At 42.3% G+C, this 13,148-nt stretch overlaps 1 protein-coding gene across 2 annotated transcripts in view; it reads right to left on the reverse strand.

The window, feature by feature from the left end:
- Positions 1-13,140, reverse strand: part of Entpd5 (ectonucleoside triphosphate diphosphohydrolase 5 (inactive)) — a 31,171-nt gene extending 18,031 nt beyond the window's left edge. The window contains exons 1-2 of one of the 2 annotated variants that reach the window (XM_051196327.1): positions 13,077-13,140; positions 10,105-10,174 (exon numbers count right to left, since the gene is read on the reverse strand). In XM_051196327.1, the coding sequence (XP_051052284.1) occupies positions 10,105-10,113 (9 nt within the window). In that variant the 5' untranslated portion in view covers positions 10,114-10,174; positions 13,077-13,140. The remainder of the gene's footprint in view (positions 1-10,104; positions 10,175-13,076) is intronic. The other variant, XM_051196326.1, reaches the window with a different exon arrangement.
- Between the last annotated feature and the right edge of the window lie 8 nt (positions 13,141-13,148).

A 13,148-nucleotide genomic window follows, 5' to 3' on the forward strand; every position in this document is an offset into this window, starting at 1 on the left:
CGGTATTTTTAAATGTGCCCTCAGAAGAGACAAAACCAGTAATGGGTTAGGTAACTTTGTTTTGCATTCGTTCTAATGCTGCTGGAAACCTAGCATAAAGGCATGGGACACAGGGGAGAGAGCACAACTGTCAAGCCTGAGTCCTGGGTTTCATGGGTTTCAGTCCGGCACTTGTATCCATTGGGGAGCTACACAATCCTGAGGAAGTCCCTTAGCATGAGCCTTCAGTACCTTGTCTGTAAACGGAGTGTAAGAGCAAGTGTTCTGTTTTTAAACCACAAGATAATGTCTGAAGATTGATTATATAGACTCTTCTAATCTTTTCCTAGGACTGATGTTATAGGAAATGGGAGGAGACAGTGGATTTGTTATTATCATTATATTATTATCAGCTATTATTATTATTGACAAGAGGCTTTCTTTTTTCATCACAATGCATCAAAGCCACTCAAGGAAGTTGTGAATGTTTTTGAGATCTGCGATGAAAACCCTCAGTAGCAGGGCTGGAGAGATGGCGTACAAGAGCATGCACTGCTCTTACAGAGGGAGGACCCCAGCACTCACATAGTAGGGTACTTTATAACAGCCTGTAATTCCGGACCCATAGGATCCCTCTCTGTCATGCAAGTACTCACCCAACACACACAATCAGCACCGCTACCCAGCACCACTGAAAGGCACAGGCACTGCCATTCTCAATCTGTCACTAAACTCCTTCCAGGGTCACTCAGATTTTCTGTATTACCATGGTTTCCATAAACCTCTCCAGCAAACATTTGTTTTCTTCCAGAAGAGATTAAAAGGGGGAAAACACATGCTAAGTATCTGTTTTCATGGAATGAGAAACTGCAGAGTCATACTTGTGTAAGAAGAAAGTTAAGCAAAGGGTTTACAAGAGAGCAAGACCTCGCACGAGATGCCCTTTGCCCCCAGCACCTTCCTTTTAACACTGCTTGCAATCTCCTTTTTCTTTAAGACTGGGCATTTTGAATGGTATTAGATGGGCTTCACAAAGGGCACTGCATTTCACAAGACCAGCTTGCACAGCTTGCTCATTCACTTTTTAATAGTCTCTACTCACATGTCACGTTCTCAGTGAAATCCTCCCTGTCCTCCTTTAAAAAAAAAAAAAAATGCAGCTCAGCTGGCCACATGTTCATTCTTTCTCTATTTTTCTTCAGTGATTTTCTCCTCCCCTCACCCAGTCTCCTTCTATTTCCATGTCCCTCCCTTCTCCACATCAGTCCTTCTTTCATGAGAGCTACCCACCTACAGGGGTTTTCAAGTTGTGCTTCTGATGTGTTTATTGCTACAACAGTGATAATACGCAGTAGGTGCTGGATCCCCTGAAGGGATAAAGGCAGACCTACTAGCTCCGACATAGGTCTGAACCATTCAGCACAGTATAGGACCTTGACTTCTTTCCAAAGAATTAATCACCCCACACTGGAGAACATTATTCCTAGCTGTCCAGGACAGACTACTTTTCCAAATGTGTAGATTACACAGAGGTTTCATTTTGTCCATTTTGCATGTTACTCAAAATAATGAGGACGGATGTTTGGTTCCTTTTACAGACAGGGGAGAATATAATATATTTAAGCCCACTCTTTTCAGAATTGTTTTCTTCAATAATCTCTTGCTCATTCTCTTCTCTGAGACACAGCCCCTTCAATTGCTCTATGCCTTTGGTACCAGGTAATGTATGCCCATCTCCTGTTACAGGCTTTTCGAAAGTGGTTTTTGGTTGGCTTGTTTTCTGATAAGGTCTCCCTATGTGGCTCAGGCTGGCCTCTAACTCAGATCCTCTCTCCTTCACCTCCTGAGTGTGTCACTGTTTCTTTATAACCTGCCCAGCCTTCCCAGAGCTTCCCATTTTGCTTGCCCTTTAGAATAAGAGAGACCACAATGCAAGAAGCCCCAGGGCCCGGGGGTACTCACCGGCTCCTGTCTGCCTGTTTGCTATGAGTGCTTGTGTTCACTGTGGATTGCCTTTGCTCTTTGCTCCTTGTCCAGCCCTTCTGAAACAATCCTTGCTTTGCAAATGAGTCACCCTGTGCTCACTCATTTTGCTAACTCATTCCCGTCTTTATCCTTACCTTCGCCACCTTTCTTCTGCATACATGATTGGTTCATTTACTTCTATAATTGCTAAATACCAACAATACCAACCAACAGAAGATTCTTTGTTTGTCTGTTTTGAGGAAGGGTGTTTTGAGACAGGGTTTCTCTGTGTGGCCCTGGCTTGTCTTGAAACTCACTGAATAGACCAACCTGGTCTCAAACTCAGAGGTCCACCTGTCTCTGTCTCTTGAATGCTGGGATTAAGGGTACATATCAGGACTGCCAGGCAGGGAAGATGTTTGTTTGTTTCTTTTTTTCTTTCATTTTTTACTCCAAACATTTATTTCATTATTCAAGTATCATGTGCTGAAGATGTATTCTTTTCCCATTGAATTAACTTTATGCTCTTAAAAAATCAACTGACAACATAGAAACATATTATATGTTATAGGCCATATATTACATATTATACCTTTATTCTTATTTTCACAATTTTTAAATTACTTTTTTTTCAAAGTCAGGATTTTATTTTATTTTATTCTTTACTAATTCCATGCATAGATTTATTAACAATACACAAGTTGCCAGATTTTCATCCCCTTTAATGTCATATTCTGCCTTTATAGTCATATTCTCTATCCATCACATTAACTCCTGAAAACCACTAGTGTTTCCATGTCTACAATTTCATAATTTTGAGGATGTTACATAAGTTAAAATGTACTATATGAATATTTAGAGAAATGCCACTTTTACTTGTAATAAGACCACTGAGTGGGGGGGGGGGCGTTGATGGCTCATGCCTTTAATCCCAGCACTGGGGAAGCAGAGTCAGGTGAATCTCTGTGAGTTTGAGTCCAGCCTGGTTTACAAGAGCTAGTTTCACAACAGGCTCCAAAGCAATACAGAGAAACCCTGTCTCAAAAGACCCAAAAAACAAACAAACAAATACCCCTGAGCCCCTGAGATCCATCTGAGTTGCTGCAGATACATATAATTTATCAATTTCTAGTGTTGATGGCTATTTATAATGTGTTTTCTTTATTAATTTATTTTTTTACATTCCAATCCCAGTTCCCCCTCCCTTCTCTACTCCCGTTCCCCCAGTCCCTCCCATCTGCTCCACGGAGAGGGTGAGAAGAAGCTTCTTAAGAACTGAGTTCTGGCGAGGCTTGGCAGCACAGGGCTGCAACCTTGGCATATAGGAGGCTGTGATATGAGAACTGTTAAGTCTGAAATCACCTTGGGATAACAAGTTCAAGGCCACCATGAGCTAAGTGATGAGATCTTGTCTCAAAAAATAAAATAAATTCTTGACTTTTGTTTTTTGAATATTTTTTTTACTTATGTGCGCCCACCTTGTTGGGTCTGCCATGTGTTTGTGGGTGCCCACAAAGACCAGAAGGCATCATGTGTGCCCTGAAACTGGAGTTCCTGATGTTCATGAGCTACTACATGGGTGCTGTGACCCAAACCTGGACTCTCTACAACAGCAACAAATGGTCTTAACCTCTGAGTTAAGCCATCTCTCCAGTCCCTAGGTTGTTTTTATATTTGATAAATGGTGCGAAAGTTAATGATAGTTTTTATTCCTGGGATGGTCTCTAGAAAGCTGGGCATTGGTTTTCCAACTGAGTGTATAATATATCAGCATCAGACTAGGGTCTAGATCTACACATGACATCAGTTTTTACTGGGGAGACATACTTAAAAAAAAACAGATGGGTAAATTAATGGCTACAATGTGTTGGGGTAAGCTCTCTGGCAGAAATGCGTGAAGGCGCTAAGGAGCGGATGAGGAACAGGCAACTGCTTGGGAGGGGGATGATGGGGTAGGTGATGAATGACAGACTTCTTAAAGCAAGAGAGGCTGGGGCTGGAGAGATGACTCAATGGTTAAGAGCACTGATTGCTCTTCCTGAGGTCCTTAGTTCAATATCCAGGAGACAGACAGACAGACAGACAGACAGACAGACAGACAGACACACACACACACACACACACACACACACACACACACACACACACACACACACGAGAGACCAAGGTAGATCCTGAGTCAGAAGAAGGCATTAACTTGAAGAGGTTACACATGGGAAATTCTGAGAATCTCAAGTATACCTAGAAAAGATACAAAAGATACAAGTGTTCCAGAATAGAGGCCAAATGTGGGAAAGGATAGTTCTGGAAGCACGAACCCAGAGTTTTAAAGCAGTAGGCTTGTTTTTCTTGTATGGTTTCATGGTAACACCCTAAGGTTATTATTTAGGTCTTTCTATTCACTCCCTAAGCAAACAGCAATATTGATTAATTTGGGTAAACTAACAGTATTTAGCCACAACTGAAAGTTAGAATAGGATAAGAGACTAGAGGAGTCCATCTCAAATTCTGAAACAGTGACATGTAAAACAGCCTACTGCCAATTCCTCTGTGTCCACAGCAAAGCTGTCTTTAACAGGGTTAAACATTAAGCATGGGGCAAGTTTAAAATGTAACTCGTGTAACAATTTTGAATAGTAAACTTAAGATATGGCCAAAGCCACACCAAGCTAAAAGGAGGTGGCTCTCATAAAGTGTGGGAGAGTTCAGTGGTGAGCAATGCTCGCAGTGAGCATGTCTCATCTGGGGTGGGACCTGACTGACACCAAGGCTCAGAGCCTTGGAGTGCCTGGAGCTCTGAAGAATGTAGGCGTGCACAACACCAATGAATGCATCCCAAACGGCAATAAAACTAATGAAAAGGCTTAATGAAAAATCAATGTTTATTAAATCACCACCAAAACTGAGGGCATGGGAACAGAGTGTGCCCAAAGAGTAAAACTCCCAGTGGGGTGCTTCAGCTCACACTGGTGGGGAGGGGAGGCTCTTAGCCTCAAGGTCTCAGCCAAAATCTCACTATGCTAGTCATGGAGGATCCCCATCAGAAGGGCAGTGAGTCATAAATTCTACAGGTTCCTCCAGTCCTCAAACAGAGACATAACTCCCATTAAAGGATTACAATTGATGCACTGGTGGTTACAATATAAATTTTTTTCTTATACACAGATCCCTTCCTTCTATATTTTGTTTTCATCAGAACAGCATTAGACATGCAGCCCACTAGTGTCTATAAGGTTCAGTCTGTACAATGGAACCATGCAGGTGATACATCAAAATGAGTCGGGCAGAACAATCCCGACTGAGTGAGCTACAATAACAACTTCCGGAGTCAGCTGTCGATATCGCTCCCTCCTTCACAATCACAAGGTCTTTTCTTAGCCATGCATGAAGAATGTCTTTTAGATAAGAATATATCATTAATCGGAGAGGGGTTTATGCTGCCCAATAAACAAATATAGTAAAAATATGAGGTGATCAGCTATCTCTGCCTCATAAACACATATCAACTGTGGGAGGCATTTACAGCAACAATTTTAATTACGGTTCTGCTTAGCAAAGTTTCAGTTATCTACAGTTGATTGTGGATGGAAAACACTTAGTGGGAAATTCTAAAAATGAACCATTTATACGTTTCAAATATCTTCTTATCAAAACATACTTGTATTTATCCTATTTTTATCATTTATTATTGTGAATCTCTTATTGTACCTCACTTATAAATTAAACTTTCTCAGGGCTCAGTAACCTTTTTGTAGCCCTGCAAAACAGTAATTACTAAAGATCAATGGCCCAGTATTAAAATTGGCTGTAGGAACATATGTCCTCTCATTGCACAAGTGCAGTGTGTGTGTGTGTGTGTGTGTGTGTGTGTGTGTGTGTGTGCAGGTGGAAAGAGGATGACATTTTCTACTTTATTGAGACAGAGTCTTTCACTGACTGCAGAGATCACTGTCACAGCTGGAATGACTGCCAGCAAGCCCCTGGGCTCTGCCTGTCTCTGCTCCCCAGCACTTAAGGTTAAAGGCATGTGCTTCCGTGCATGGCTTCTTGTGTGGTTGCTGGTGATCCAAACTCAGGTCCTCAAGCTTGCACAGCAAGCACCACCACATCAGAAGCTCACACACATAACCATCTCCCTAAGTCCTCAAATGAGACTTTTTTATACTTTGTTGACTATAAACACTTCTAACATCCCTTAAAATCCTAAGATGTAGTAGGATTTCTTTAAAACACACACACACACACACACTCTTAAGAGCTGGAAGGATGATTAAACAATTAAGAATTTTTGCAGTTCTTGCAGAGGAACCAAATTTGAATTTTTTTTTTTTTTTACCAGAGGCTCACAACTGTCTGTAACTCCAACTCTAAGGAATCTAACATACCTAGCCTCTTCAGGCACCTGTATTTATGTGTATATACTCTGACAGACAGAGACAGGCAGACAGACGGACAGGGACACACACACACACACACACACACACACACACACACACACACACACAAAATAACTAAAAATTAAATTGCAAGCTAGATGGTGGTGGCACACGCCTTTAATCCAGCACTTGGAAGGCAGGGGCAGGTGGATCTCTGAGTTCAAGGTCAGCCTGGTCTAAAGATCAAGTTCTAGGAAAGCCAGGGCTACAAAGTAAAACCCTGTCTCCAAAAGAAAAAACAAAACAAACAAAAAACCCAAAAACCAAAACATTAAATTGCCACCACAACCGGTGATCTCCCATCCAACCAGGCCCGACCCTGCTTAGCTTCCAAGATCAGACTAGATCGGGCGTGTTCCGGGTGGTATGGCAGTAGACAACAAAACATTAAATTGCATTTACTCCAAGATAATGACTCAAAATCAGAGACACTTCAAACTGGCACTTCTCTGGTACCCTCCAGCTTGTCCACATGTATACAAAGATTAAACAGATTCTTACTCTCCCTCTTCTTCAGTGGAACCACAACTTTCCTAATATGAAACTCAAATTCTTTTTAGTTTTTAACTTTACTCTCTCTTGCCCTCTATATTCCAACATTCTTATCGAGTCTTTGTTTGCAACAACCTTCCATCTCTTCCTCTTTCCTCCTAGTTCTGCTGATAACTAAATTCTAGTCCTCATTACTTCAGACCTGAAGTGCCTGAACTTGTCTATCAGCCACCATTGTTGCTATTTTGAAATCCATATACTACCATCTTCCTAAAATACACTTTTCACCATTTTCCCACTAAAATAGTGTACTAGTCATTGCTGGGGCTCACTCGTCTTTAATTCTAATTACTGAGCACAAAACAACCTCATATATGCTTAATGAACTGTTTATTGAATAAATACATAAAAATATGAAAATGTTCATCAATCTCTCCCTATCTACAGCAGAAGTTACAAACTCAAATACAGAGACCATAAAGGAAATGTAATGGGTAAAACTATATGTAAAATAATAGGGCATGATAGGGACTGGGCAAATGGAAGAGAAGACATTCACTAAAGGGGTAGTTTCTTTGCTGTTCCCACTGATCGGGTGGCACAATAATGGAACACGGGTTCCATATTTCTATCCCATCTGACTATGAAGATAAGCCAGGCCAGAGAGAAGGCTCACTTCAGTCCATGCTGCCATGTCCGACAACCTGAGTCTGACCCCCAGAAGCCATGTGGTAGGCTTAGAGAAATGACTCCCCAAGTTATCTCCTGACTGCCACAGCCACCACCTCTCCTAAATAAGTGTCATTTTTAAAGGATAAGCTAAAAGCACAGATTTATAAAACTTGCTGGTTTTTAAATGGTGACAACTAATTCCTCTTAAAACCTAACAATATCACTATTCCCCTCAGCAATTCACCCACCAATCAATCAACCAGATAATATAAGTTAAAGCAAACACATTTATGGACTAATTCTAGCCCTCAAGTCCCAAGTTAACTCTAATATGCAGGATAAAAGACAAACTTCAGTCTAAGTTCTTGTTTCCTTTTTCATCAACTGTTTTTATTTATCTGAGATAGGGTTTCTCTCTATTGACCAGGCTGTCCTTGAACTCATAGAGGTTCACCCTCCTCCACCTCCTGAGTGCTGGGATTGCAGGTGTGTGCCACTGAACCTGGCTTAGAATATTTCCATCAGTTTTATTTTGTGCTCCTGTGTGGAGGGGGATAAATGTGCACATCACTGAGTATGGAGATAGAGGATAACTTGTGGGAATTGGACCTCTACCACGTGCATTTTTTGAGGCAGAGTCTCACATAGCCTAGGCTGTCTTCATTTTTCACTTTAATAAGTAATTGAAGATAATCTTGAACTGCTTATCTTCCTACCTCCTAAATGATAGGATTACTAGAACGTGACACTGTAACTTCTAAGTCCTTTACTTTGGGTTACTAGGCTACCTTTCCAGAATGTTTTACCTACTTCCAGACAAGAACTCACTGTTGTCCTCCAGTAGTTCTCGAACTGTTAAGGTCATTTTAACAACCTGGCTGCAATCTCAGCGCCTGGGAGGCTGAAACAGCAGAACCAAAGCTTCAAGGTTGCCTGGGCTACATACTGACTTTGAGGCAAGTTGGGCACAACAAGACTTTGTTGCAAATGCAAACACATGGCAAACACACACACACACACACACACACACCCTACAAACACCCAAACCCAGACTTTCCTTTCCTTCCTTTCCTTCTTTCTTCCCAAACCTCTATCCCCTCTCTTTTGGAAACAGGGTCTCTTTATGTGGCCTTGGCTAGACTGGACTCAACTATGTAAACCAGACTGGACTTGAACTCATAAAGATCCACCTGTTTCCCTGGTGTTGAGATTAAAAAAGATACATACTACCACACCTACCCAGGGGTAGTTTTCTTAAAGAACTGACTTTTAGTTTAGGTTAATGGTTGTGTTTGGATAAATAATTAATAAAAAATACAATATTTTGGGGGCTGGAGAGATGGCCCAGAGGTTAAGAGCACTGGTTACTCTTCCAGAGGTCCTGTGTTTAATTCCCAGGAACTACATGGTGGCTCACAACCATCTAAAATGAGATCTGGTGCCCTCTTCTGGCCTGCAGGTATACATTCAGGTAGAACACTGTATACACAATAAATAAATAAATAAATCTTTAAAAAACACAATATTTGGAAAGAATAGTTAATTAGTTAATAATATGTATAAGAATACAATATTTTTGAGACAAGGTATCATGTAGCTTAGGGTGGCATTTATCCTTGTAGCTAAGGGTGACCCTGAACTTCTGATTTTCCTGCATCTACTTTTTAAGTTCTGGGATTATTGGTAGATGTTACTAGACCCAATGCAACACTGGAGATCAAATTCAGGTATTAAAGCATGGTAGACAAATACTCTACCAACTAAGTTACATCCCAGTCCTAATACACCTGACATACAAATAAAACTGAATGTTAATTGACCTAGTTGGTAAGATTAAGTCTTAACTCTTCAAGATTCCTTACAGTGCTCCTGTAAGGATGCAAACTAATGTCCATTTAATAGAATTCTATACGTACATATATCTGAATTCCATCTCCAGGAACCACAATAGAAGGAGATAACCAATTCCCTGTGATTTAAAATGTAGGATAAAACTAACTCATTTCTACAATATCCAGAAACACAGATCAGCCCTTTTGTTTTTATTCTTGGTTTTTCGAGACAGGGTTTCTCTGTAGCTTTGGAGCCCATCCTGGAACTCACTCTGTAGACCAGGCTGGTCTTGAGCTCACAAAGATCTACCTGCCTCTGCATCCTGAGTGCTGGGATTAAAGGCATGTGTCACCACTGCCCAATGGATATAGTTTGTATAGTAACATATTTACCCAAGATTCTAAAGGCTGCATGAAATCAAAATTAAATTTATCTCTGAAGTAAAATCCAGTAAAGTCACAGATCACTAATGATTAAACTTTTGAAAATACCTGGAGAAAAGATTAGGAATAATATTAATTTTGCTACAAAACAGTCCTGGATTGAACTCATACCTGATAGTAATATAATCATTGAGAAAGAAAAAAAAATTATCTTTTGGCAAAAGGTGGTCAAATTCAAGAATGGCATAGAGCAAACAGCTCCTACTCAGAGGCAGAAGCATCTGAGTAGCATATTCAGCTGTAAGTTAGCAGACATGGTACCTACGTCTGGATACTCTACTTACCAGGGTCATAATGATCCCTTCTGCTTAAACATTCAGCCAAGATACTCTTCATCTCTGTGCCAACCAAGAACTGTGAAAATGATGCATAAAAAGTCAACAAGTCCAAGCCAACAAAATACTAAATGATTTATGTCTTAAAAGCATTTAATGTTCCCAACAATGAAACAAAGCAAATTCATGAAACAAACTATTTCCCTGTAAAGCTACCCACCAGCAATCCCAGAAAGAAATGATAACAGGTAAGCTTCTGAACAGGAACTCCCTAGTGTATATTCTTTACTCCCAGGCACTTCTTGTCAGTGGATGATGACTGAATAGCAGCATCCATTTCTTCCGTGGAGGATGTGGGAGGTTCAGAACACATTAGTGTCATGGTGCTGGCAAGATGGCTCAGTGAGTAAGAGTACTTGCCATGCAAAACCGATGGCCTGGGTGGGATTAAAGGTGTGCACCACCACTGCCCACGTATATTCATGTGGGACGACACGGAACTGAATAACCCATGTGGGGGGCTCTTCCCTGGGGAAGACTATGTCTCCTGCTCTCAGCACCCCTTAGCTGCCTGCAGTTCTTTGTGTAGGGTTGCGGTTTGTGAGCTCCTCCCTGCCATGTTAGCAAGTCATCTTGCTCAGGTCTTGTTTAGATACCTCTGAAATTATGTACATACAAGTAACATAATATGGACTGAGCAGGCTGTACTTATCTATTTGGGAATACATATGTACACACACACACAATAAAAATATATATGTACCAACAGTTAAAGAAAGAAGCCAGAGGAGAGAGAGAGGGAGAGAGGGAGCACAGTGTGGGCTACATGGGACTAGTTTCGGCTGGATGGAAAAAAGGAAAGGGGGAAATGGATGTTATATTTCAATTTTTTAAAGCATTTCTTCTACTTTTTAAAAAGACTTATTTATTTATAAGTAGAGCAGTGAAATACCAATACATTTAGGTAGGCTTTGAAAATTTTACATATAGTCATGTCATACATTTTAATCTACAAAATAAGTTTATAAAACAGGCATGAAGCCAGGTGATGGTAGCCCAAACCTTTAATCCCAGCGCTCAGGAGGCAGAGGCAGGCAGATCTCTGTGACTTCAAGACCAGCCTGGTCTACAAGAGCTAGTTCCAGTACAGTCTCAAAAAACAAACAAACAAAAAATCAGGCATGAAAGGGTAACATCATATAATTTTATTACAATCTCAAAAATAGATATTTTATACTGGATAAAATACTATAAATTATAAAGTAATTTAAAGCATTATGTTCTTTAGCCAGTGGGTTAGTGCATGCCTTTAATTTCAGCACTGTGGAGGCAAATACAGTCAGATCTCTGTGAGTTCAAGGCTAGCCTGGTCTACATTGTAAATTCCAGGTCAGTCAGAGCTGAATATGAGACACTGTCTTAAAAAAAAAAAAGATTAAAAACAGAATACCATGCATATAATTAAGAAGCAATCTTGCCAGGCATGGTGCTACACATCTTTAATTCCAGCCCCTGGAGCCTCTGGTTTGATTCCCAGCACCCACATATTGGTTCACAACCGTCTGTAACTACCATTATCTTTATCTAGCCTCCACAGGCATTCCAAGCACCTGGCACACAGACACACAACTGCAAGCAGAACACTCATACATAAAATAAAAAAAGAGTTAACAACAACAACAAAGAAGCTATGTTGTTTAAGTCAAAATTTTATGTTTACGGGTTTATCAGTAGGCCTATGTTCAAATGGTAAATTTGGGACTGGCTTTTATTTTCAACCAATTTTTTGTAACGAAATCTAAATATACACCTAATTACAGAAGATGCCCTACTCCCTTTCTGCTTGCTATCAATAAGGTGTTTTATAGATTGCTTCTCAAAGGTAAGGTGATTCTGACCCTAGGTCTATTGGTGAGTCACACACTGGGGAGAATGCACCAGAAATACAGTCAAAACAGATGTTAGCAGATGGCTCAAAAAGGTTCTCAAGGTCCTTTATCAAATTAACATGCCTACTCTAACCGCAAAATTTACAAACTACAAAAGCCACGCCTCCAGAGGCGAGGCAGGGCGGGACTTCACTTACAGTTAAAGGCATAGTATACGTCCTCCCTAGAAAAGTGTGTGCGTGTGTAAGGGTGGTGTCTAAAAATGATGTTTCAAATAATACGTTAAATGTTAATTTGAAAGGGAGGATAATGCAAAACAGAGCTTTCACTTACAAGTCTCCTAACCACCGCCTTGGCAGCCACAATACCTGTCTTCTGTAATGAGTCACTCTCTCACTGAATGAAGGCTTAATCACAGGGCTCCTCCTCTGAACAAACTAGAATACTGGAGTACTCCTTTTCAGGATCCGGGATGCGAGGCAAGAGCTTGCAACTTTATGCAACTTGCAACAAGGGGACTAGACTGTGGTCACTAGAGGATGCGGGCGATATTAGCTAACAGGAACCCGGGAGTCGGCTGGAGCCAAGCACCTGCCACTGCAGACGCGGGGGCGGACGACCCTCCCCTCCACGCAGCTCCAGGAAGGGAGCCGGTGTCGGAGCGTCGGAGCGCGCTGACCCGCGAAGGCTGACAGCCTCGCCCCAGCCACCGCCCTCGGAAAAGTCAACTGCCTCCCTGAAAGCGTTTGGCCTGGGACGTCCCCGGGTGCGCCGTCCTCTACGGAGCCCGCGAGACCGAAGCCAGGATGGAGGGGAGGGAAGCATGAGTCGCGCAGCGCGGGCGCCCCGGAGGCAGGAGCAAGGGGCGCGGGCACCGCCGCGGTGGCCGCGGTGAGGCGTGGAGGAGCCGCCGACCCCGCACGCTCGGATGCGCGCGTGGCGGTCGGAGAGGCGCTGCGAAGCGAGCCACCGGAGGCGGGAGGCCCGTGTCTTGAGGCCGGGACGCCACGGACCCGCGCCCCTCTCCCGTCGCTCCCGGCCTCCCGCTCGGCCCCAACCCCGGGAGCGCCGCCGGGGCTCGTGCACACTCACCGCGCGCGCCGCCCTGGCGCGGACACCAGCCTCCTCCGAGCGGTCTCCGCCCCGCCCCTCGCCGCGCTCACG

The sequence above is a fragment of the Phodopus roborovskii genome, unplaced genomic scaffold, assembly GCF_943737965.1.
Source record: "Phodopus roborovskii unplaced genomic scaffold, PHOROB, whole genome shotgun sequence".
NCBI classification, from domain to species: domain Eukaryota; kingdom Metazoa; phylum Chordata; class Mammalia; order Rodentia; family Cricetidae; genus Phodopus; species Phodopus roborovskii.